Genomic DNA, 26,470 nt, shown 5'->3' on the forward strand with positions numbered 1-26,470 from the left:
ATAGATTCACTTTGAATGACAAAATAGAGTAGTAAAATGGTAATAAATAAATAAATAAATAAATAAATAAATAAAAATAAAAATAAAAAAATCACAATGTACAGTGAGGGAGGGAGGGTTGGTCATGTTCTACAGAGAAATGAAAGTGCAAATAAAAGACCATATAAACATAAAAAATATGTGGAAGAAAACACCTGTAAATGACAAAATGAAACAGTAAAATGGTTAAAAAAAATAAATAAATAAAAAAATCAATCAATCAATCAATCACAGTATATAGTGAGGGAGAGAGGGCTGGTCATGTTCTACAGAGAAATGAAAGCACAAATAAAAGACCATATAAACATTTAAAAAAATTAAAAATTTAAATGCAGAAGAAAACACATTTTATTCCTCTATAAACATTAATTTACTAACAAGTTCAGTCACTTAATTTAAATATATTCTAAATTGCTGTCTCATCTATCCAAATTTCGAGATGCGTGTACTCTGAGACTCCTTCAGTATTGGTGGAATTTTAAAAGAGATGATCAAATTATCGTAATCCACATTTTTTGCTTTAAAAATTGTATTAATTTACTTTTCTCTGCATTAGGAACTAGTTTATAATGATTGAGTCCAACCTACAAATCAACAAACCAGCGCTGAAAGGATTTAATAGCTGATTTGTACGGCATTCACTTCACAGAATAAGACAGTATCATCAGCAAAGAGGGAGATTTTACAACCAGTTACAGAAAAACAAAACAGGGTATGACGTGCCCTGGAATTACTTTTAACCCTGTAAAGCCTGAACCATTAAATCATTGACAGGAAATTCCAGTTCTTTGAAACTGGAGCCTTTATTGGTCCTTCTGAACAACCAAAAACATGTTTTCCAAATATTTCCATGTATGAGTTTCAGTTTTGTATCATATTTGGTACATCAGGTCTCAATGCTCAAATGTTATTCTTTCTGACTAAACAAAAACATAATATAACACAAACATGTCTAACAAATTGGTAATTCCTTTTCAAAATTGTCCCAGTTTTTCCTCCTTCCTCATTAATGACAGTCTTGTAGTGTCACTGGAAAGGCCTCTGGTGAATGAACTCCTCCCCCTGGTGGATTATCTGTGTATTGCATGTATCTAATTGTATACATCAGGTTTTTCAAGACAGAAAATACCACACTGATCATGTAGAGGGCTTCAAAACTCATGCATCAAATATGATACCTTTGGGATTATAGGGTTAAATGAAGGTATTATTTTTGTTTAATTGTTTTATTTGGTATTGGTTTATTGTTCTTATTTGCTGTTGTTTTTAATTGTACAGCTTTTTACGTTTTAATCTATTCTTGTATTTTATTCTTTTATTTAGGTTTTATCTATTCTTCTGTATTTTTATTTATTTATTTATTTTATTTAAAAAAAAAAATTATTTCATTTTTACAGTTGTTCTATGTCTTTTAATCTATTCTTGTATTTTATTCTTTTATTTCAGTTTTATCTATTCTTCTGTATTTTTAGTTATTTATTTTAATTTTTAAAAATATTTTATTTTATTTTTACAGTTGTTCTATGTCTTTTAATCTATTCTTGTATTTTATTCTTTTATTTCAGTTTTATCTATTCTTCTGTATTTTTTATTTATTTATTTACATTTTTAAAAAAAAAATGTTATTTTATTTTTACAGTTGTTCTATGTCTTTTAATCTATTCTTGTATTTTATTCTTTTATTTCAGTTTTATCTGTTCTTCTGTATTTTTATTTATTTATTTAAAAATTTTTTTTATTTTAATTTTAATTTTTTACAGTTCTATGTCTTTTAATCTATTCTTGTATTTTACTCTGTTATTTTTTTTTTTTTTTTTTTTTTTTTTCCTGTACAACACTTTGGTCCACTGCGGTTATTTTAAAGTGCTTTACAAATAAAGTTGGATTGGACTGGACAGTAACAAGTAATCTGTAATGGATTACAGTTTGGAAGTAACTTGCAGAACGTTATTAGTATATAACATAATGTCTTTCACTTGGCCCATGTATGACTTCCTGACTTTGGTTTTCTTTTAAATGCCATGAAACGGGTTCAGCTCCTGGGGGTATTCTGCCACAGTTGCCCACTTTATGCACTAATGTACACATATGTATGTAGGCTTAGACACACACACACACACACACACACACACACACATAAAGCGCTGAGGAGGGTGAAGGGGTTCCCTGACCCTTCGCTGTCCCAGTGTTCGACATCTGGGGAGCAGATGTGGATCTGTGTGTGTCTGTTGCAACAGCAGATGGAAACATCAGGGCCTTGCCTTGGCTGAGTGAAATACCTCCATCCTCCTTTTCCCTTCCATGTTCTCTCCCGCTGTCTCTGGCTCTGTCTATTCTCTCTGTCTCTATCTCTCTTTATCTGCACGAGTGTGAATATGCATTTGGCATGTTTGTGCGGCTAATTTTACGTGCAATGATCATTTGAGTTTTGCATCTGCAGACCCAACACCTGGCATATCCACTGTGTTGTCTACCGTAGGTGTGTTCGACAACTGTTCCCATTCCCTGAGCGAGAAGGGCTGGTCGGTAGGAATTCGCACTCTGGAACCTGCCAGCGCCAAAGATGCACGGTTCTACTTCACGCTTCGCACAGACCGAGCGGTCAAATCCACCACTGTGTACAGTCACCAGCGGTACCGGGCCAACGCCTGGACCCACCTGATGGCCACTTACAACGGCCACAACATGACCCTGTATGTGGACGGAGCTAAGGTGTGTGCGTTTAGCTTGTTTTTTCAGCTCGTTCAGCACTGAAACACAATGACTGGTTTTATAAAGGGGTTCTATGGAGCAGTCTTACTTTCAAATGTATAAAAACAAGTGGTTCCAGGTACAACAAACCCCGCCCCTTGCACGTATTGTAGCTTATTTTGGCACCGATCCAGCTGATGTCATCATGTCTATGTGTGTGGCGATGTCAGCATATCATTTGCCTCTATAGATGTGACCAGTTTGAAGTAAATTGAAACTAAATTGATGTTTTAGAGACATTTGAAATGTCACCCATTAAAAGTAAATGGGGGAAGAAAAAAGATTTTAAAAAATTTAAACTTTGACCTACTTTTCCCAAATGTAATGAGATGTATTGTGGGTCACTGGCAATCTATAAACCCAATTTGGTATGAATTCAACCAATAGTTTTGTTGCTACAGACATGTGAAATTTCACCCATTATAAGTAAATGGGGGAAATTTAAAAAAAAAAAAAAATCATAAAAAATTTAAACTTTGACCTACTTTTCCCAAATGTAATGAGATGTATTGTGGGTCACTGGCAATCTATAAACCCAATTTGGTATGAATTCAACCAATAGTTTTGTTGCTACAGACATGTGAAATTTCACCCATTATAAGTAAATGGGGGAAATAAAAAAAAAAAAAAAAACATAAAAAATTGAAACTTTGACCAACTTTTCCCAAATGTAATGAGATATTTTCTGGGTCACTGGAAATATATAAACCCAATTTGGTATGAATTCAACCAATAGTTTTGTTGCCACAGATGTGAAATTTCGCCCATTACAAGTAAATGGGGGAAATAAAAAAAAAAAAAAAAAAAAAAAAAAAAAATCATAAAAAATTGAAACTTTGACCAACTTTTCCCAAATGTAATGAGATATTTTCTGGGTCACTGGCAATATATAAACCCAATTTGGTATGAATTCAACCAATAGTTTAGCCGCTACAGACATGTGAAATTTCACCCATTATAAGTAAATGGGGGAAATAAAAAAAAAAAAAAAAAAAAAACATAAAAAATTGAAACTTTGACCAACTTTTCCCAAATGTAATGAGATATTTTCTGGGTCACTGGAAATATATAAACCCAATTTGGTATGAATTCAACCAATAGTTTTGTTGCCACAGATGTGAAATTTCGCCCATTACAAGTAAATGGGGGAAATTAAAAAAAAAAAAAAAAAAAAAAAAAATCATAAAAAATTGAAACTTTGACCTACTTTTCCCAAATGTAATGAGATATTTTCTGGGTCACTGGCAATATATAAACCCAATTTGGTATGAATTCAACCAATAGTTTTGTTGCTACAGACATGTGAAATTTCACCCATTATAAGTAAATGGGGGAAATAAAACAAAAAAAAACAAACAAACAAAAAAAAACATAAAAAATTGAAACTTTGACCAACTTTTCCCAAATGTAATGAGATATTTTCTGGGTCACTGGAAATATATAAACCCAATTTGGTATGAATTCAACCAATAGTTTAGCCGCTACAGACATGTGAAATTTCACCCATTATAAGTAAATGGGGGAAATAAAAAAAAATAAAAAAAAACATAAAAAATTGAAACTTTGACCAACTTTTCCCAAATGTACTGAGATATTTTCTGGGTCACTGGAAATATATAAACCCAATTTGGTATGAATTCAACCAATAGTTTTGTTGCCACAGATGTGAAATTTCGCCCATTACAAGTAAATGGGGGAAATTAAAAAAAAAAAAAAAAAAAAAAAAATCATAAAAAATTGAAACTTTGACCAACTTTTCCCAAATGTAATGAGATATTTTCTGGGTCACTGGCAATATATAAACCCAATTTGGTATGAATTCAACCAATAGTTTAGCCGCTACAGACATGTGAAATTTCACCCATTATAAGTAAATGGGGGAAATAAAAAAAAACAAAAAACAAAAACATAAAAAATTGAAACTTTGACCAACTTTTCCCAAATGTAATGAGATATTTTCTGGGTCACTGGAAATATATAAACCCAATTTGGTATGAATTCAACCAATAGTTTTGTTGCCACAGATGTGAAATTTCGCCCATTACAAGTAAATGGGGGAAAAAAAAAAAAAAAAAAAAAAAAAACATAAAAAATTGAAACTTTGACCAACTTTTCCCAAATGTAATGAGGTATTTTCTGGGTCACTGGAAATATATAAACCCAATTTGGTATGAATTCAACCAATAGTTTGTTGCCACAGATGTGAAATTTCGCCCATTACAAGTAAATGGGGGAAATTAAAAAAAAAAAAAAAAAAAAAAATCATAAAAAATTGAAACTTTGACCTACTTTTCCCAAATGTAATGAGATATTTTCTGGGTCACTGGCAATATATAAACCCAATTTGGTATGAATTCAACCAATAGTTTTGTTGCTACAGACATGTGAAATTTCACCCATTATAAGTAAATGGGGGAAATAAAAAAAAAAAAAAAAAAAACATAAAAAATTGAAACTTTGACCAACTTTTCCCAAATGTAATGAGATATTTTCTGGGTCACTGGAAATATATAAACCCAATTTGGTATGAATTCAACCAATAGTTTTGTTGCCACAGATGTGAAATTTCGCCCATTACAAGTAAATGGGGGAAATTAAAAAAAAAAAAAAAAAAAAAAAATCATAAAAAATTGAAACTTTGACCTACTTTTCCCAAATGTAATGAGATATTTTCTGGGTCACTGGCAATATATAAACCCAATTTGGTATGAATTCAACCAATAGTTTTGTTGCTACAGACATGTGAAATTTCACCCATTATAAGTAAATGGGGGAAATAAAACAAAAAAAAAACAAACAAAAAAAAAAAAACATAAAAAATTGAAACTTTGACCAACTTTTCCCAAATGTAATGAGATATTTTCTGGGTCACTGGAAATATATAAACCCAATTTGGTATGAATTCAACCAATAGTTTAGCCGCTACAGACATGTGAAATTTCACCCATTATAAGTAAATGGGGAAAAAAAAAAAAAAAAAAAAAAAACATAAAAAATTGAAACTTTGACCAACTTTTCCCAAATGTAATGAGATATTTTCTGGGTCACTGGAAATATATAAACCCAATTTGGTATGAATTCAACCAATAGTTTTGTTGCCACAGATGTGAAATTTCGCCCATTACAAGTAAATGGGGGAAATAAAAAAAAAAAAAAAAAAAAAAAAAATCATAAAAAATTGAAACTTTGACCAACATTTCCCAAATGTAATGAAATATTTTCTGGGTCACTGGCAATATATAAACCCAATTTGGTATGAATTCAACCAATAGTTTTGTTGCCACAGATGTGAAATTTCGCCCATTACAAGTAAATGGGGGAAATTAAAAAAAAAAAAAATCATAAAAAATTGAAACTTTGACCTACTTTTCCCAAATGTAATGAGATATTTTCTGGGTCACTGGCAATATATAAACCCAATTTGGTATGAATTCAACCAATAGTTTTGTTGCTACAGACATGTGAAATTTCACCCATTATAAGTAAATGGGGGAAATAAAAAAAAAAAAAAAAAAAAAACATAAAAAATTGAAACTTTGACCAACTTTTCCCAAATGTAATGAGATATTTTCTGGGTCACTGGAAATATATAAACCCAATTTGGTATGAATTCAACCAATAGTTTTGTTGCTACAGACATGTGAAATTTCACCCATTATAAGTAAATGGGGGAAATAAAAAAAAAAAAAAAACATAAAAAATTGAAACTTTGACCAACTTTTCCCAAATGTAATGAGATATTTTCTGGGTCACTGGAAATATATAAACCCAATTTGGTATGAATTCAACCAATAGTTTTGTTGCCACAGATGTGAAATTTCGCCCATTACAAGTAAATGGGGGAAATAAAAAAAAAAAAAAAAAAAAAAAAAATCATAAAAAATTGAAACTTTGACCAACTTTTCCCAAATGTAATGAGATATTTTCTGGGTCACTGGAAATATATAAACCCAATTTGGTATGAATTCAACCAATAGTTTTGTTGCCACAGATGTGAAATTTCGCCCATTACAAGTAAATGGGGGAAATAAAAAAAAAAAAAAAAAAAAAAAATCATAAAAAATTGAAACTTTGACCAACTTTTCCCAAATGTAATGAAATATTTTCTGGGTCACTGGCAATATATAAACCCAATTTGGTATGAATTCAACCAATAGTTTAGCCGCTACAGACATGTGAAATTTCACCCATTATAAGTAAATGGGGGAAATAAAAAAAAAAAAAAAAAAAAACATAAAAAATTGAAACTTTGACCAACTTTTCCCAAATGTAATGAGATATTTTCTGGGTCACTGGAAATATATAAACCCAATTTGGTATGAATTCAACCAATAGTTTTGTTGCCACAGATGTGAAATTTCGCCCATTACAAGTAAATGGGGGAAATTAAAAAAAAAAAAAAAAAAAAAAAAAAAAAAAATCATAAAAAATTGAAACTTTGACCTACTTTTCCCAAATGTAATGAGATATTTTCTGGGTCACTGGCAATATATAAACCCAATTTGGTATGAATTCAACCAATAGTTTTGCCGCTACAGACATGTGAAATTTCAGCCATTCTAAGTAAATGGGGGAAAAAAAGATTTAAAAAAAAAAAAAAATCCTTAAAAATGTTTACTTTGACCTACTGTTCCCAAAATGTAATGAGATCTATTCTGGGTCACTGGCAATCTATAAACCAAATTTGGTATGAATTCAACCAATGTTTTTTTCTGCTACAGTGTTAACAATGAAACAAACCGAACCAAAACCAACACCATAGGGCCTTTGACCAAAGTGTCAGAAAGATGGGATGAGAACCACTAAGAAACAACTTTTAGAGTCAAAGAAAATAAGTGACAAAAATAGAAGTCACTGTTTTCTCCACTGGACTCAGCTGGAAATGAAAAGAATGGAGTTAATGTTGAGGAGATGCTGAGGTTTATGAAGATATTAAGTTATTAAGTTGCTGTTTGTTGATCCACGCTTGGGACTAAACTGTGACAGTTCTGACCTTGTTTGTTGGATTCTAAAGTTCAGCTACGGACCACACAAATCATACAGAAGACAGAGGTGATTAATGACTTTACTGTGGCTGTTTTCTGTCTAAAAACAGAGCTAAGCTAACAGAGCTATAATGTAAACTATCAGCTGATGCAGCACGTGAAGATTATAAGACACTGTATTTTAGAGCGACTGTTCAAATAAGTGTCTGAGTTCTAGTTTGAAGAAGAAAACTTGATTATTCCATAATACAGATGTGTGGAAACAATGAGTTTTATACTTTATTCAGCAACTGATTCAATCTGTGGAAACATAGGGTTGATTCGTTGGTGGTTTTGGTCTTAAGTGAGTTCTGGTACCTGACTTCCCACTGCTGGTGAGCATTTGGAATATCAATACTACAAAGAAACCCTTCAAATAACACATGAATTAATTGTACTTAAGTGTTAGCCAAATAAGACGCTTTAATTTCGCTAACATCCAGACAGAAATTTTAGGGATATTGGTTTAGCACGTCAATCACAATGTGGAAAGAGGTACTTTTGTGTAGTTTTTAGACAAATTAGTGCTAAAGTACAGGGAATTTATGTTGTATTAGATTTTTTTTTTTTTTTTTTCAATTTATTTATTTATTTTTAATTTCGAACATGCAAAGAAAATAAAACAAAACAAAGCAAATTAAGACATAAAAAAACCCCCAAAACATTTAAATGGACAGAATCTATCTTCAAGCACATACAAGTCTGAATTTTGCATGGTCGAAAAGGAGTAGGAAGAAGTATAAACTTATTTAATCCTACCCCTCAGATGCATTCATACCAATATCTTCCTAAAAATAATAATTACATAAATAATAATTCCTCAAATCTTGTTGCTGCCCGTCCTTTCTTCTTTCCCTTCTGTGTTTTTTTCTCAGGTTGGTGAGAGTAACTTCCAGTCTGGGAACCTCTACAGCCCCTTCATGAAGACCTGCAGGACCCTCTTCCTCGGCAGCAACCAATCAGAGCAGGGCCAAAGCTTCAGGGGCCACATAGGAGGCGTGGTCTTGTGGGAATACGCCCGCACGCATGAGGACCTGATGGAGCGACCACTACAGATCGATAGGAGCGAGCCGGTGTTGGCGCTGTGGGCTGACTTCACTGACGTAAACACTTCTATTCAGATCTGCAACTTTCCGAAAATATCAAGTTTTAGCAGTTATCGTATTAAACATTAACCCGTAAAGACCCAAACCACCACTGGCGACCAAAACCATCTACTGATCTAAAATGTTTAATATCTGTTGAGCCACTAATTTTATCAATACATGTAAATAATTGGTGTAAAATGCAGTTTGTTATTTTTTCACGGTCATCAGATATGACCCATTTGGACGTTCTGAGGCTTCGTAGTTACCGTGGAAACACCGTCATCTTCTACAACATTAATTCACCAGTAAAACCCATGGAGTTGGATCAATGATAGTGGATGGAGACACTTGGTTTATGTTCAATTAATGATAGATTTGCTGAAAAACTCACTTTTTCTTCAGTTTTCTCTGTTTTGATATAATAACCTTTGAATTTACTTTGAGTTTTCATGAACATCTAAATTAAATATGAGAAACTAATTATAGGAAAATAGATGATTTACCATGAAAAATGCAAAAAATATAGAAGATAATATTATAATAAATGGAGAAAAATTCATTTGGGAACTGAGTCAAAAGTAGATCTGGGTCTTTATGGGTTAACCTCTTCATTTGGCCTATGTACAAATGTATCTGAATTTGGTAGATTTTGTTTGAGTTGAGGCTCCAGCTAATGATTGTGTTCATTATCACTTCAACTGTAGATTAATTGATGAAATGAGTTGTTTGATTCATAAAAAATTTGCTCAAGATACAGTCCTAAAGTGTCTTGTTTGGTCCACCGGCATTAGACTTTTAGAAAAAAAAAACATGAAAAAGAAAATATTTCAATTTAAGGTGCCTGAAATTAAAGAATTTAGATTTTAGTAAATGTGTCCATACTACAAGTAGGGTGGATTTAAAGAAGAAAAAATAAAAATAAAAACAATAGTTTGGAGCAGGAAAAAGACTAATTGGTCAAAGAGAATCATTTTCTTTCTCCCTCAGAAAGTCTTTGACCTTAGAAATTTGAGAACTGTTGAATGAAACTGTTTCTACCAAATAACTGAACATAAAACTTTCAGTGAAAGATCTAGTTGAGGTCAATTTATGTTGGGTTTTTTTTTGGTCGATTTTTCTTCTCTAGGGCCAAAACTTATCTACCATCTTCTATCTGAACTAGTTTTTTTTGCGTATGGATGGTTTCTAGAACATCCTGTCAGTTCCGATTAATTGGCCAAAGTGATCAATTAGTCTGTCATCACAACAAAATGTCTCAAGATTGGTTGAACCAAATGTCTTAAAATTGACAACAATGTTCAGCAGAAGAGGATTAGGGCCACTGGGACAAAAAAAATAAAGAATAAAAAAAAGGTCCAATATATTTTATATATTCTGACTTTTTTTTCCCTCAGAATTCTGACTTTTTTCTCAGAATTATGACTTTAAACTCAGAATTATGACTTTTTTCTCAGAAGTATGTCTTTAAACTCATAATTATAATCAATATATATATATATATTGGACCTTTTTTTTTTTTTTTTTCTAGTGGCCCTAATCCTCTTCTGTAATTTTGACCCAAGGATAAACTGATTAGATTTTGGGGGTCAAATGTCAATGATCAAGATATCCTTTTTAGCTGTAACTGCAAGAAATGGATAGAACTGCATAGAACTATAGACTATAATGTAAGTATAGTGGATGCATCTGATTGAATGTATGGTTCCTGATTCATTGATTTATTGATTATTAAAATTATTGTTGATTCATTTAATGGTTGACTTCATCAGCAGTGCTATTCTTGTATATACTCTGAGACTGAAATAATAACAGATCATTGAGGTAACTGTTCAGTGCACTGACTTTGCCTATGTTGTGTAGGTGGAACAGCTGTGGACTCCACATAAAGTTGGCCTCCATCCGGCTGTCATCACCACTCCCGTCCCTGAACAAGAGCTCGTCTCTTCGTTCATACCTCCACCCTGCGGCCTGACACCCTGCGACAACACCGACATCATCTTAGGCTACAACAACAACTGGCAGCTTCGGAACACCAAGCGAGTGCGCTACAGGATCGTCAACCTGTCTAACGACGACGGGGGGGACCCCACCGTGTCGCGGGCCCAGATCGAGCTCCAGCACCGGGCCCTGACCGAGGCCTTTCGACCCTACAACATCACCCTGGAGCTGAATGTGCACACGGTCCGAAACTCCAGCCTCAGACAGCGGTTCATCCTCAGTAACTGTCGAATTCAGAAGATCGGGAACCGACAGTGTGACCCGGAGTGCGACCACCCGAGGACGGGTCACGATGGAGGGGACTGTCTGCGACTGGGGCCCTGCTACAACTGGAAAAGACAAGACGGAGTGTGTAACATGGAGTGCAACAGTATATATTATGACTACGATGACGGAGACTGCTGCGACCCGGAAGCCACCGACGTCCTGAAGACTTGCTTCGATCCAGAGTCACCTGACAGGTAAGATTCATCTGCTTTAACTCCTCACTGCCTACATTTATTTACAATTATAGAAAAAAAATTACTTGTCTTTAGGTATGTAACGATTTGAAAATTTCATATCATGGTTATTGTTATCAAAATTATCACAGTTATTATTATCGCGGTATTGTTGAAATTGTGCTCAAAATGTTCAAAAAGTACTGATACACACACTGAACACAAAATAATTTAACCAAGTTGTATTTTGAAAAAAACAAAACAAAAAATAAAATAAAATAATTGGCACAATGTACTTTCTCTTGGCAGAAACATTCAAATATTAACCTTTAGTGGTCTGAGCCTATTTTGTCCGTTTTTCAGTCCTTTTGATTTTGCCTTTATATACTATATAAACAAATGTTTACTATAGCCATGTTTGAGATCTTCTTTTTCAGCACAACTTCATCCATATCATCCGCCTATTATTTTTTTCACTTTAACCTACTATATCAACATAAAAGGCCAGAAAACAGAAAAATATATAAAATCCAATTTGAAAAATGTATATACTTTATTGCATAAATAACACAAAGATGCTTAACGAACCTTTTTAAAGACTTTAAAAGTGAATGTTGGTTCCAAATATTAGGTATATAAAATCAAAATTGTGATAAATTAAAATTATACTCAAATATTTGACATAAAAGCAGATCTTTACAGAGGCTTTTTCTCCGGAAAAGTGTGGTAATCAAACACGGTTATCATGATAATTAGAATTTTCATGATAATACTAACCATCTGCAATTTTACCACAGTTTACTGTTATACCGGTAATCATTACATCCCTACTTGTCTTGTTGCTGTGAATTAGATCCTAAATTTTGGCCTTGTCCATACGGAGACGGTTTCGGTCGTACCCACAAAAGTTTTGTAACAGATAGGCCTTTCGTCCACATGAAACTGGTGTTTTCAGTCACTGAAACTGCAACATTTTGAAACTGAGTGGATAAATTTGAAAATGCCGGTTTCGTGTCTTCGTGGCGACCTTTTTAAAACGATGATGTCATAGCCCCACCTCTCTAACCTTTCACCTCAGAAGCAAGACGCCACTTCACAACAACAACAACAACAACAACAACAACAACAACAACAACAACAATAGTGGACTACAGAGTAGTGCTCGTGCTACAAGAGCGATTGAGCTTATTGGAAATATTGAATCCAAATCTTCGGCTACTCTTTCATTACAATGAGCAACAAACAACCCAAACACCAATATTCACTACATGCTCTTGAATCTACTGCAGAGAGGGGCAACCAGGAGGAAATACTGGATCAGACCCGGTAGAACCAAGCAAACTTTATGCGTATGCTCCGCGTATTCTTCTCCGTTTTTTGCGAGAGCATTACAATGCCACATACAGGCCTGGCATTTGTACTACATTGTTTTCAATTGTTTTCAATGGTTTTGTGTGGACGCAGATATTTCCTGAAATGACTCCGTATTTACAGAGCACTTTTGAAAATAAAAACAAAGAAAAAGATCATCAAACTCTAAGGCCCCATGGTGCAAAAAGAACATGCAGGGTGGGGAGGCAAAATTTACAATGAACATTTAGTTGTTTTTTCTCAGCAGGCACTACGTCAATTGTTTTGAAACCAAACATATATTGATGTCATAATCATACCTAACACTATTATCCATACCTTTTCAGAAACTTTTGCCCATATGAGTAATCAGGAAAGCAAACGTCAAAGAGTGTGTGATTTGCTGAATGCACTCATCACACCAAAGGAGATTTCAAAAATAGTTGGAGTGTCCATAAAGACTGTTTATAATGGAAAGAAGAGAATGACTATGAGCAAAACTATTACGAGAAAGTCTGGAAGATACTATTAAAGAAGAATGGGAGAAGTTGTCACCCCAATATTTGAGGAACACTTGCACAAGTTTCAGGAAGCGTGTGAAGGCAGTTATTGAGAAAGAAGGAGGACACATAGAATAAAAACATTTTCTATTATGTACATTTTCTTGTGGCAAATAAATTCTCATGACTTTCAATAAATTAATTGGTCATACACTGTCTTTCAATCCCTGCCTCAAAATATTGTAAATTTTGCTTCCCCACCCTGTAGTAGAAAAAAATATGAAAAAAATAGAATAGAAAATAAATATAAACAGAATATATCTATAAACAGCAGGGGGTTGATGCGACACTAAATTAACATTAGGCATAATTGTCATAGTAATAATAATTAAATTTTCCAATCTCAGGTAAATATGTATTTGAATGTTATTTAATTGATTCGGCTATTGATCAGTTATTCCAGTCAACAAACTCAACAAAAATGATCCAAAAATGAGTAGAATTGTCTTGAAATTAATAACACTGTTACAGTAACAGGCTGTTGAAACTGATCCATGAAAGTGAGGAATCATAAATAATCAGGTAACAAATCGTTAGCCTCATTAGCAAAGTCATATTTTTGCCCAAATTGGGATATCTGTGTAACTTTACTCTCCTAACACTGCTGATTCATTTTGTAATATTGGCTATGATGAAAAAAAAAAAAAAAAAAGACTTAAGCAATTATTCCATGCGGCTAATGATATGTGCTTTGACAAATAGGGTCGAGCATCACCTCGTTGCAGAAACAGTGGAATATTGAGGTGAATTTAAGATTATTCTATATGTGGATAAAGCGTTTGGCCAGCGTGATCAAATGGAGCGCTGGGTGAGAAACATTCATGTGGATAGAACGACAGCTTACAGTGATTCACACCATCCATTTATCATGTTTTATATTTTCACCGCACGAATTTCGTCCGTGCAATAGCCGGGCTTCGCACCAAAAACACTGCTTTCATTTGCTTTCTTTTTTACCCACAATTCCTTCCAACATGCCGTTTTGTTTGATCTTTTTGCGTTATCTTCGCTCGTACTCCACCTCCCACTGGGTTTTTACATTAAAAGCCTCCCTCCCCATGGAGCAGCTGGAAGATGTTTAACATGAAAACATGTGGAAGTGTTACAGTTCAGTTTAGTTTATGGATATGACAGTGATGTATTGACTGAATACACAGACAGTAGTTGGAAAACTGTAAATCACTTCATAATAAGACAGAAGGCGGCTGTTGTATTGTAGATGAAACCCTGAAGACCGGGGCTGTCAAACTCATTGTCGTTGAAGTTCCACATTCAGCCCAACATGATTTAAAGTGGGCCGGACTAGTGCATATAACAAGACTAGTGCGTTGACCCGTGGGGATCCAAAGGTTCTAGATGTGGTAGTTTTTATACTGTATTCGTGCATGCTGTACTGCATTTGTCCAGCAGTCACCGCCAAAGCGTTCTGGCCATAGCAATGTCATTGTAAGTCTATTCGCCTTCCAAAATTACTAATATCTCCTAAAATATTGGTCCTATCAACTTGCTATTTTTGCTAGTCTGTTCTTTGACTAAAAATACATAAGTGTGACAAACTGCAGCAGTCAGCTCTGTACTTATTTTGTGTGAATCCCCGGACACACACACACACACACACACACACGCACATACTGAACAAAAATATAAATGCAACACTTTTGTTTTTGTTCCCATTTTTAATGAGCTAAACTCAAAGATCTAAAACTTTTTCTATGTACACAAAAGGCCTATGCCTCTCAAATGGTGTTCACAAATTTTGTCTAAATCATTGGAAAAAAAAAATCTAAATCTTACCAAGTTTACTAAGATTTTTCTCATTTCTAGTCCAAATATCTCATCACACTTAAAATGAGACATAATCACCTAAAGAGTAACTTTTCAGTGAGATATAACAATCATTTCTTACAGGAGCTGCAAAGTTAACGATAACTGGTTCCTAATTTCAATATAAATTGTTAGGTTGGAACTGGTGGAACTGAGTCGACTAACGTTACTTTATTTGCCGCTTGGACATTTAATGGACACATTTAAACACAATACAGTGAACAAGTTTATGGCAACATAACTTAAGACCTACCATATTAAATTTAATACCTTTTAAAGATTTTTTTTAAGGTATTAAATACAGATTTGTAAATTCAAGACTTTTAAGATTTTTTAAGACCCTGCAGGAACCTTGCTCTGGTCGTGTAAAGATCTTTCGCTGTACTGTTAGACCATAATAACCCTGATGTAAAAAAAAGTACCAGTGGGAGTAGGTTTAAAGTAAGTAAAAAAACATGTTTTTCCAGTGGTTAGTCTTATTTTCTGCAAAGTCTCTGGGCATAAACGGCCTCTAATAAGAAGATTTCTCCCCATGAGGTGAATATCTGTCTTGCAGAGATGTGCAATGAACAGCTCAACTTGCTACATGTACAAATTGGCACTCTCACTTTCCCCAGCGGTTTTTAGAAGGAGCCCTGTGAAGTGGGATGGTGGGTTAAAAGGCCAAAGTACACACTTATTTCTACTAAACAACTCGAGCAGCAGCCTGCTGCCTTCCATTTGCAATGACAGACAGCCTCATGCAGAGTTCCAAATAGTTTGCATGAAGTCTCGCCATGAGGTCGTCGGCCCAGGTTCTTAAAGACCTGATTCTTAATCCAAATTGTAACCACAAGCTTTGCACTGTGCCACTGGGAAACAGAGCATGGGAATTGTAGCTATTTTTTAAAATGCTTGTTTCTGGAGCTGACAGAGTGTGACAGCTTACACAAGAATGCATTCATGTTGTTCAAAGCAGTAGAACAGATACTGATGCATGTTCACTGTGGATGCTGGGCTTTACCAGGACAAGAAGATTTAGAATTATATTGTCCTTCAGACTATTTCGATGTTGGTAAACAGTGATGACGTATTTTGTGGGCGGGGCATAACTGTTGGCAGAAAGTGAAAGTTGTGGTGTAAACAGTCCATCCATCCATCCATTTTCTGAACCTGCTTTATCCTCACTAGGGTCAGGGGGGTCGCTGGAGCCTATCCCAGCTCCTTATGTGTGAAGGTGGGGTACAGCCTGGACATGTCACCAGTTCATCAGTTCAGGGCTGACATATTGACGCTTTGCACGTTACGTCACGCTCTGTTCGTGCCACAAACGAGCACCATGACAGACAGCGGAAGTGCCGGACTCCACACTGGACGGCAAAACGGCTAATATTGAATTTGATCTGAACATTCTCATTTTTGTTCATTTTTTAATCCTGCTTTACACGTACTGTGGTCGCACACAACAGTTCCAGCCTTCTTCAAACACACCCATGGTTTCAGCTGGGTTCCAGACAGAGCCTGGATATGATGGACCTGATATTATGGACACAGCAGGCTCTGTTTGCGTCCATAGCATATTAGCACCACCTAGCTAGGTGGTAGACTGGGTTAACTACTCTGAGCCACTCTGTTCCAGTGGCTGTCATTAGTAGCCTTCAATATCAGCTCTGTTGTTGTAGTGGCTGCCTTTTGTTTACCAGCGACACTATGTTATATGTCCTGCTGTTATTGTCATTATGCTGTTCCATATGTTCTAGTGGTGGAACTGTACATATGACTGTGTGTAGACAGTAGAAAGGCATGCACTTCAACAACAGACCTAATACTGGAGGATACTGATGACACACACTAACATTATTACACAGTGTTAGTTCATTAGAGCTGCTTTTGGTTCCAGTCTATTTGAGTTTGGATGGCATGCTGGGGGAAACATGTTAAAAACATACACAGCTAGCTAGCTAACGTTAGCTGTATCTTTCCTTTACCATTATCAGATACAGTCCTCTGCCATGAGCGCGATACAGTGACTCGGTAATCTAACCTGAGACTAAGAACTGGTATCATCCAGACTTTCAGCACCTGTGTATGGGGACGCTCCATGTATAACATAATGGTACAGATTGTGTGCATTAAACTCCAGTAGACTGGAGGGTTTTGCTAGATCCGTAAACACATCAGGAGGAAGAAGGGTTGGTAGCTAGCCCTGCTATTGCTAGCTTCTCCAAATAGCGTTCTTTATACTGTCCAGTAAGATTAGTCACTTCGCAGGACAACTCCAAAACTTTTTTTTCAGTGCTGGTAGCCATAATCCGTTGCTCATTCGTTTGTTTGTTGTGTTGCTCTTGCCGTCCACCATGGCGCTGAACCCCTAGTCACGTGACAACTGTGACATTAGTGCAAAGGGTCAATAGAGACAAACAATCACTCTCACATTCACACCTATGGGCAATTTAGATTAACCAATTAACCTATCAGTGCGTGTCTTTGGATGGTGGGAGGAGCCGGAGTACCCGGAGAGAACCCATGCAGACACGGGGAGAACATGCAAACTCCACACAGAAAGGTCCCACCCCCACTGGTGTTGGAATCGAACCCAGGACCTTCTTGCTGTGAGGCACGAGTGCTATCCACTGTGTCGACAGAACATGGAACACAAAAAAACCAAAAATGTAAACCAGTACATGGAACACAAAAATCAGGAGAGAAACAGAGTAATGGAAGATAGAGAGGCCTTCTCTGATTATTTTAATGGTCTGTCAATGAGAGACAAGGTGTGGTATGAAGATCAGTTGACCATTAGCTAACCCTAACCCTGCTTTACAGAAGCTAGTTAGCATGATCCCTGTGATCAGCAATGACAAGGTAAGCTAACGTTTCCATGACGAATTAGAATTCTTTATCAATTACGGATGTATCTATCCGTGTCTTCAGTGCCACACTCCCTGTTTGAACATGGAAAATGTTGAAAAAATTCAAGTGTTCCTGCTGGGATTCGAACATCACAGACTGTAGCATTACTTACTGAGCTATCCGTCCACATGCACTTGGGGGCGCAAATTTATGCGTCTCAAGGCTCTCTTAGTTCTTGTATTGGGGGGGCTATTATTCGACTTTGGGGAGGTTGGGTTCTACTGTGCGCGTGCCATTTATGACAAGAGTCTGTATGTAACTCAAAAGTAATACAGTAGTCATGTAACACATTACAATTCTGAGAGAGTAATAATGTAAGGTAAGGAATGACCTTGAAATAACAGTAACAAGTAATCTGTAATGGATTACAGTTTGGAAGTAATTTGCACAATGCTGGTCTTTACCAGTAAATAAGATCTAAAATTTTAATGTCCTATATTATAATGCAAATGACAATCATATAAATCAATGCAATTTGCTCTCTGTCTGGTAGAGTTCCATACTGTCTTCCACATACAATTATTGTAGATAATTCATTTATCAAGACAGGAGTAGTTGTTTGTTTACCTGCTTTACTTCTGACAAAGACTACAGGAAGCAGCTGAAACTAGTAAAGCAGGTAAACAAATAACTACCCCTGTCTTGATAAATGAATTATCTACAATAATGCAATTTACTTTACACTTCCCAAATACTCAAATGTCAGAGTAACAATAACATGTGTTCATGAAGAATAGTCAAAGTCAAAGGTCACTTGAAGACCTTTTGTTCATCGTAGCTTATATACCGCTAGCATGTGGACCTGTGGGGATCCACGGGTTCTAGATGTGGTAGTTATTATGCTGTTGTGTATTTGTGCATGCTGTACCGCATTTGTCCAGGAGTCATCGCCAAAGCATTCTGGCCATAGCAACATGACTGTAAAGCTATTGTATTCCCAAATAAGTAATATCTCCCGAAATATTGGTCATATCAACTTGCTGTTTTCGCTAGTCTGTTCCTTGATCAAAAATATATAAGTATGACAAACTTCAGCGGTTAGCTCTGTAAGGATTTTGTGTGATGCCCAAGACACACACACGAGCACACACACAGAGGCCACTTGGCTTTTATAACATAGATTAGAAGACGACAATGGATTTTAGAGAATGGGTATATTATGCCACGTTTCCACTATGTGGTACCGACTCGACATAACTCTGCCTTTTTGTGTTTCCGTTATGTAAAAGGACCTGGAATCTGGTACCTGGTACTAGTTTTTTGGTATCACCTCTGCCAAGGTTCCAAGACTGAGGACCAGATACTAAAATGTGACGTTTAAACACTGCAGACCACTGATTGGTCAAAGAGTTGTCTCTGTGACTCGCCATTTTACAAAAAACAGATGCGGAAGTTTACAGTAAATATAGTGGTAGGTTAATCCACATGATGACAGCCTGTACAGGGTGGGGAAGCAAAATTTACAATGAACATTTAGTTGTTTTTTCTCAGCAGGCACTACGTCAGTTGTTTTGAAACCAAACATATATTGATGTCATAATCATACCTAACACTATTATCCATACCTTTTCAGAAACTTTTGCCCATATGAGTAATCAGGAAAGCAAACGTCAAAGAGTGTGTGATTTGCTGAATGCACTCGTCACACCAAAGGAGATTTCAAAAATAGTTGGAGTGTCCATAAAGACTGTTTATAATGGAAAGAAGAGAATGACTATGAGCAAAACTATTACGAGAAAGTCTGGAAGATACTATTAAAGAAGAATGGAAGAAGTTGTCACCCGAATATTTGAGGAACACTTGCGCAAGTTTCAGGAAGCGTGTGAAGGCAGTTATTGAGAAAGAAGGAGGACACATAGAATAAAAACATTTTCTATTATGTCAGTTTTCTTGTGGCAAATAAATTCTCATGACTTTCAATAAACTAATTGGTCATACATTGTCTTTCAATCCCTGCCTCAAAATATTGTAAATTTTGCTTCCCCACCCTGTAAAACTACACCGTGGTTGGTTGAGGACATTCAGTCTTTGGTGGCCGATGTAAAAATTCAGCATGAGCTTGACGAGACAACACGCAACAAGCGAATTTATCAACAACTCTCTGAGCAGACGTCATGGAAGTAACACGCTGCATCGCTATGACATCCAGGTACTCTACAGTCAGTAATATCCTGTAATGGAAACGGTCCCCAGGAATAGTACCTGGTACCCGAGTCGAGTCAAGTCGAGTCAAGTCGAGTCGAGCCGGTTCCATGTAGTGGAAAAGCGGCATTAGTCTGACTTTTACCACTTTCAGTCCGCAGATGTAAGTATGTAGTAGGATGTAGTATCCCTGAACTCCAGCTCACTGTACACTCCACATAAAAGGGGAACATGTGGACTCTTCTCCACCTCATTCCTGTGGGAAGGAGGGCCCACGGGGTCAAGAGTGTCAGCTCTATTTCCTGTTAGAGTACCATCGGAAATGTCAGAATGTAAAACTGTAAGAGCACAGTCGAATCTCTGAAAAGTGTGTTAAAAGTATGCGGAGCAAGTCTCAACACATGGATTTGTACTATTCAAGGATGGCTGTTACACTTTTATTATTGTCAAGGCATCCTACAGAGAGGCTAATGCACGTGAAGCCAGAAACACTCAGCACGCCTGCCCACGCTAACATGCACATTTTTCTGAACAGATATATTCTTTCTCCATTTTTAACCCATAAAGACTCAAACAGCCACTAATGACCAAAACCATCTACGAATGTAAACTGTTTAATACCTGTTGATCCACTAATCCTATCAATACATGTAAAATAATTGGTGTAAAATGCAGTTATTCATCTTTCCATGGTCATCAGATACGACCCATTTAGACGTTCAGAGGCTCCATAGTTACCATGGGAACACTGTCATCCTCTACAACACTGATTCACCAGTAAAACCCATGGAGTTGGATCAATGACAGTGGATGGACACACTTGGTTTATGTTAAATGATAAATAACCTGATCAAAAATGAATAAAAAATGTACAAAATAATGAATAATGTGGAAAAAATATGGAAAAAAAATTACGAATATGAAGTAAAAAAAAAAAAAAAAAAAAAAAAAGAAGTGTAAAATATGCAGCAAAATGATCAAAAACAGCCAAAGTGGTCAATAAAATGAACAAAAAGAACAAAACATCATCAAAATAATAAGCAACATGAACTAAATAAACCTCAAACTGAACAAGTAGTTTGATAAATGACAGCAGTTGGAGACAGTTGTTTTTACGTTCAGTTAATGATATATTTTCCTGAAAAAAGTCACTTTTTGTTTAGTTTTCTCTGTTTTTGATATAATAACCATCAACTTTCATCTGAGCTTTTACAAACATCCACATAATTAGTGAATTACATACAGGAAAATACATGATGTTCACTGAAAAAATTCAGAATACAGAGGATAATGTCATAATAAATGGTGATGAATCACTTAACCCTATAATGCTGAATGTATCATATTTGATACATGAGTTTTGAAGCCCTCTACATGATAAGGGTGATATTTTTTCCTTGAAAAACCTGATGTATACAATTAGATACATGCAATACACAGATAATCCACCAGGGGGAGGAATTCATTCACCAGAGGCCTTTCCAGTGACACTACATAACTGTCATTAATGAGGAAGGAGGAAGAACTGGGACAATTTAGAAAAGGAATTACTGATTTGTTAGACATGTTTGTGTTATATTCTGTTTTTGTTTGTTCAAAAATAGTAATATTTGAGCATTGAGACCCGATGTATCAAATATGATACAAAATTGAAACTCATACATGGAAATTGATAATTGAAAAAAAATGTTTTTGGTTGTTCAGAAGGACCAATAAAGGCTCCACTTTCAAAGAACTGGAATTTTCTGTCAACAATTTAATGGTTCAGGCTTTACAGGGTTAAGAAAAGTTAAATACAGCGAAAAAAAATATTTTGGAATGGTAATAAAAATAGCACTGGGTCTTTATGGGTTAAAGAAAATCCTCTCCGTGTGACTTATTTTATAAAATATTTGTGTCCACGACAACCCAAAAACAACTCCAAACTGGTCCAAAGTCTCAATCTGTGGACACCGTGGATAATAGTGGACATATCAGATGTCCATTGGACTTTATGACTTTTGGATTTTTTTTTTTTTTTTTTTTTTTTAACTTTTTTGGCTGTCCTTGGAAAGTTATATTTTGTTAAACGAAAAAAAAAAAAAGTTGGCTGGACATAATGTGGTCTCATTGCTTGGCCATATGCAGGAAGTTCATCAAGTACGTCATGAGTAAATGGTAAATTTATGTTGTCTTGCCGTAACCTTGGTGGGAAAGAGAGAAGGAGGCTGACGGAGAAAAATGTGGTTTGGTAGTTCTTCTGATCAGATGTTCCCCTACCCTGCAGAGAGGAGATAGAAGCTAATAAAAAAAAAAAAAAAAAAGAACTGGACAGCTCTGCAGACAGAATCCTGCTCTGTCATTCTGCACAAACATGCTAGTATTCACAGGGCTCGTCTTTTGGCTCCGGTTATTAAAAATGCTCTGTGATTTATTGTAGAATTATTTTGAAGGGTGCTGCAAGGAATATTCCATTGGACAAATGAAAACCTATCCACAGCAGTAACCTTCAGATAGTGATGGAAGTCAGGTTTGGTTTAACCCTTTAACCCCTGACGTGTCTGTAGTGAGCGTTTGGAATGTATGATTCATTTTAAATATTCGTAAAAATTCAACTGTTTACTTGATTGGAAAAAAATTCAAAACGTGCTGATAGAATAGACCTTGTTCTTTCCACAGACATCTGAGCATGCTCCGTGCACCCCCCACTACCTGCGAAATGGAGGACAAAACACAGAGCAGAGTGACATTTTTCTTTTTTAATGTTAAGTTTCAATAAGTAAATAAATCTAAAAAAAAAAAAAAAGATCTTTCAAGCTAAATATTCCGCATTCAAGTCAGTTTATCTAAGTCAGATATTTATTTTTTGCAGTGTGAGACCGACTCACTATAAAAATAGATGGTTTGGCCTTTTTTTAACACTGTTTTTCTTGTGTGTTTTTTTTTTTTTTTTTACTGTTGTTTGCAGTGTTTTCGTGATTTTCCTTTATTTTATTTTATTTTTTTATGGTGTTTTTACCCAGTTTTGACCGTCTGAGTGCTTTTTGGAATCCAACCAGGTTCCAAAAAGCAGCTGGACTGATTTAGAAAAAAGAGCCCCCAAAACAAAAACTACAGAGCCCAAATTCAAATCCTTGTTGTTGTTCACTGTGTTCCAGTTCATGTTCAACATCCTAAATCTCTTATTGATGAACATTTTGAGTGCCTTACACTGGAAAAAATCTAAATCTTACAAAGTATATTTTTCTCATTTCTAGTCAAAATATCTCATAACACTTAAAATAAGACATAATCACCTAAAGAGTAACTTTTCAGTGAGATATTAAGCAAAAAATCTGCCAATGGAACAAATGAAAATTATCTTGGTAAGATTTTTTAAAATAACTTTTTCATGATCTATTGTCCAAAAAATAAGTTCTTATGTCTCACTGAAAAGTTACTGTTCAGGTGATTATGTCTTATTTTAAATTTATTTATTTAAACATATTTAAAATTTTATTTTAAACTTTCTTGTTCGCATTTCCAATAATCACCCATCTTTCAACGAGACGTGCAGTGACCTGTCAATCAACTGGGGTGAAACTGGCACCTGAGGTGTCCAATCAGGTTCCAGAGGTGGACAGTACTAGTTAGCAATATTTTCCTTGCTATGACCCACCCTACTCTGCCTCTGATTGGCTCATCAGTCCTCATGCCTAAAGTTAACTAATCTAATCAGTGAAGGCACAGAGTACTAGCCAATTAGAGGCAGAGTAGGGCGGGTCATGGCTTCACCATTCAAGGAGAAAAAATGAGCAGTTTGGCTCAGATTAAGGATGTAAACAATTAATCGACTATTGATTAATTGTCGATAAGAATTTGCTCGATTAAATTATTAACTGTCAGTTAATTGCCCTTGTCCACCCGTCCACACCTGTCTGAAGGCTGCCGGTCTGTCCGTGCTGCGACGCCGCAACTGGAATAGTCGGTCATCGAACCGGATCATGGCGTTGATGAGTCAGAATGTCTTTATGGACATGGTGGAGCCAAACACAGACCCCCCTGTCTGTTTGTGGGACACCCCCGAATAAATACACGCACAAATGCGGGGTCGGTATCACAGCGTTTTACCTGGAGGTTGGTCTAGTCCACGGTCATCTGGACTATCTGGTCTGAGAGACAGAAGCTGAAAACATCCTCCAGGCTCCTGATCCAGGACACAGGTATGTCCCGCCTTATGTGCTAAAGTCACCCTGGTGGACACAGGAAAAAGTGGGGGGGGGGCAAATTAAAATTTGCGACGCTTCAGGAGGTGGAGAAAAGATAAATGAGCAAAAAGTTTCACTTTCACTTCTGCGGGAGCATGGACTGCACCGCCCCGTACCCCCATAGTATTATAACCTCCTAAGACCCACTGTCCACATTTGTGGAGAAGAGTTTCACAACTTTATATAAAGAAAAGAAAAGAAAAGAAAAGAAAACTGTCCACCACAAAGGACATTCCATAAAAATGTTAAGAACTGCATCTGAAAAAACTGTTGCATCATGATGTTTCCAATATAGGCTCTTATTTAATAAAAAACAAAAAAAGCTGGTACTTTGCTGACATGTCCTGGGTCTGAGGAGGTTAAGTAGGACGGAAAGTGCACGTGCACGGTTACCAACCAACATGCACAAATCCCCCGGTGTGCGTGCGGTCGAGTAACCCCCCACTGATGAAATGCACATGCGCCCACCCCCACCCACCCCCACCCACCGACGAAACGCATGTGTGTGCACCCGCCCATAACACACCACCACACCAACAGATGAATTCCACAGGAAGCCCTGACTGTATCCAGTGGTTCAATGAATCACTCATTAAGGAGTATGACATGGTTTTTTTCATGAAGTATATGAACAATATTTAGCTTTTACTCTTATAGACTGTATTGAAAGAGAAATTCAGCTTCTCAGGAAAATCCCCACTTATCAATTAACTGTTAATCGATCAATAAGGTCAGCCAATTAATGATTAATGGATTAATCGATAACTTGCATCCCTAGCTCAGATACTACTGAATGGTGCACATCAGGGGGATTTCGAAGTGGGTCTACACAATGATGACTGAAAAATAAGTAGGTGTACTCCGCTTACCCTGGACTACACCACTGTTGAAGGGTTAATATATGACAGAACTGGAGAGATCAGTGTAATGTGTTGATTTTGTTGCAGCCTTGTTGTGATAAATCAGGGCTCTGGACCTGATCTGGTTTTGTGCAGATTTTCTTGTTCATAAATAAGGCTCTGCTCCTCTGGTTTTTAAAGCTTAACTCCAGTCATAGTACGTGTCTGCTTTGATGCAGTGATGTAAGCCCTGCTTTGAATCTGCCAGAGTTCCTGTCTATAAGCTCCTGACCTTCCACTAAAAACAACATGAACAGCCAATACACAGGAGGGCTGAGTGTTGTAAAAGCCGGGCCCAGGGGATGAACAGTAGTGTAGGTCTGCTGGAAGGGTCTCGACCCTGGCATATTGAAAATGCCTGTGTGTGCTTCCACGTTTAAGTGTGTGTCCCTGGATCCCGACTCCGCAGTTTCTCAGGCTCAGAGAGAATTAATGCGAAGATGACATTTTGCTGGCATTTGTGGAACACTGAACGGTTTTTATGTTGGGGTTCTGGGTTTTTGATACATCCCGTCCTCTTTCCTTTTTCAGTTTTCCGCCAGGTATTCTGATTGTGGGACCCTATACATGTGCAGCTGCTGCTGACGGCCTGTCAAGGACCAAATGTTTCTGAAGCCAGCTGCTGTCACCACACAGATTTGTTGTTGACATCCAGTTTTATACCAATAGCCAGATACACTGTAGACTCTGGCATCACAATAAAGAAAGGAAGAGAGAGAGAGAAGGGTGGAGATAGAATGATAGGGGACGTTATGTCCATTTAGGCAGAAATGGCCAAGATTTACTAATGTTTCTGCTTAGTAAGTTCTGGACAGTTTTGTGCAACTCCCCTCATAGCACGATCCCGTTCCAACCTTGTTTGACACTTGATGTGCATGTGGATCTAATGCATGTTCTGCTTGTCTGGGATCAGGTTTTATTTAGACGAGTGGTATTGTTATCATGTTTTATTCAGAAATGAAAGCAAAGTACAGCCGTGTTTCCCAGGGCAGTAGACGTCTGAATGGGACTGTGAACCCACTCCTGCTTTAGAACGTCCCTAATCCTGTGCTTCTCAAACTTTTTACAGTGGAGTACCCTCTGAAATATACTTTTTTAGCCAAGTACCTCCAACTCTCACTTCAGCATTTTGGATTTAAAAACATTTGGCAAAATTTGTTCCTGTGTCAAAGGTGTGTGTTTATAAAACAGACAACGTATATTTAACTGTAATATAAACAATTAATACTTTTTTTTT

At 36.3% G+C, this 26,470-nt stretch overlaps 1 protein-coding gene across 1 annotated transcript in view; it reads left to right on the plus strand.

Moving 5' to 3' along the window:
* pappa2 (pappalysin 2) overlaps window positions 1–26,470 on the plus strand; it is a 161,833-nt gene that overhangs the window by 14,826 nt on the left and 120,537 nt on the right. Inside the window, exons 2-4 of the mRNA XM_030160644.1 lie at window positions 2,519–2,751; window positions 8,690–8,917; window positions 10,763–11,361. Of these exons, the coding sequence (XP_030016504.1) occupies window positions 2,519–2,751; window positions 8,690–8,917; window positions 10,763–11,361 (1,060 nt within the window). The remainder of the gene's footprint in view (window positions 1–2,518; window positions 2,752–8,689; window positions 8,918–10,762; window positions 11,362–26,470) is intronic.

This window comes from Sphaeramia orbicularis, chromosome 17 (assembly GCF_902148855.1).
Source record: "Sphaeramia orbicularis chromosome 17, fSphaOr1.1, whole genome shotgun sequence".
Classification (NCBI taxonomy): domain Eukaryota; kingdom Metazoa; phylum Chordata; class Actinopteri; order Kurtiformes; family Apogonidae; genus Sphaeramia; species Sphaeramia orbicularis.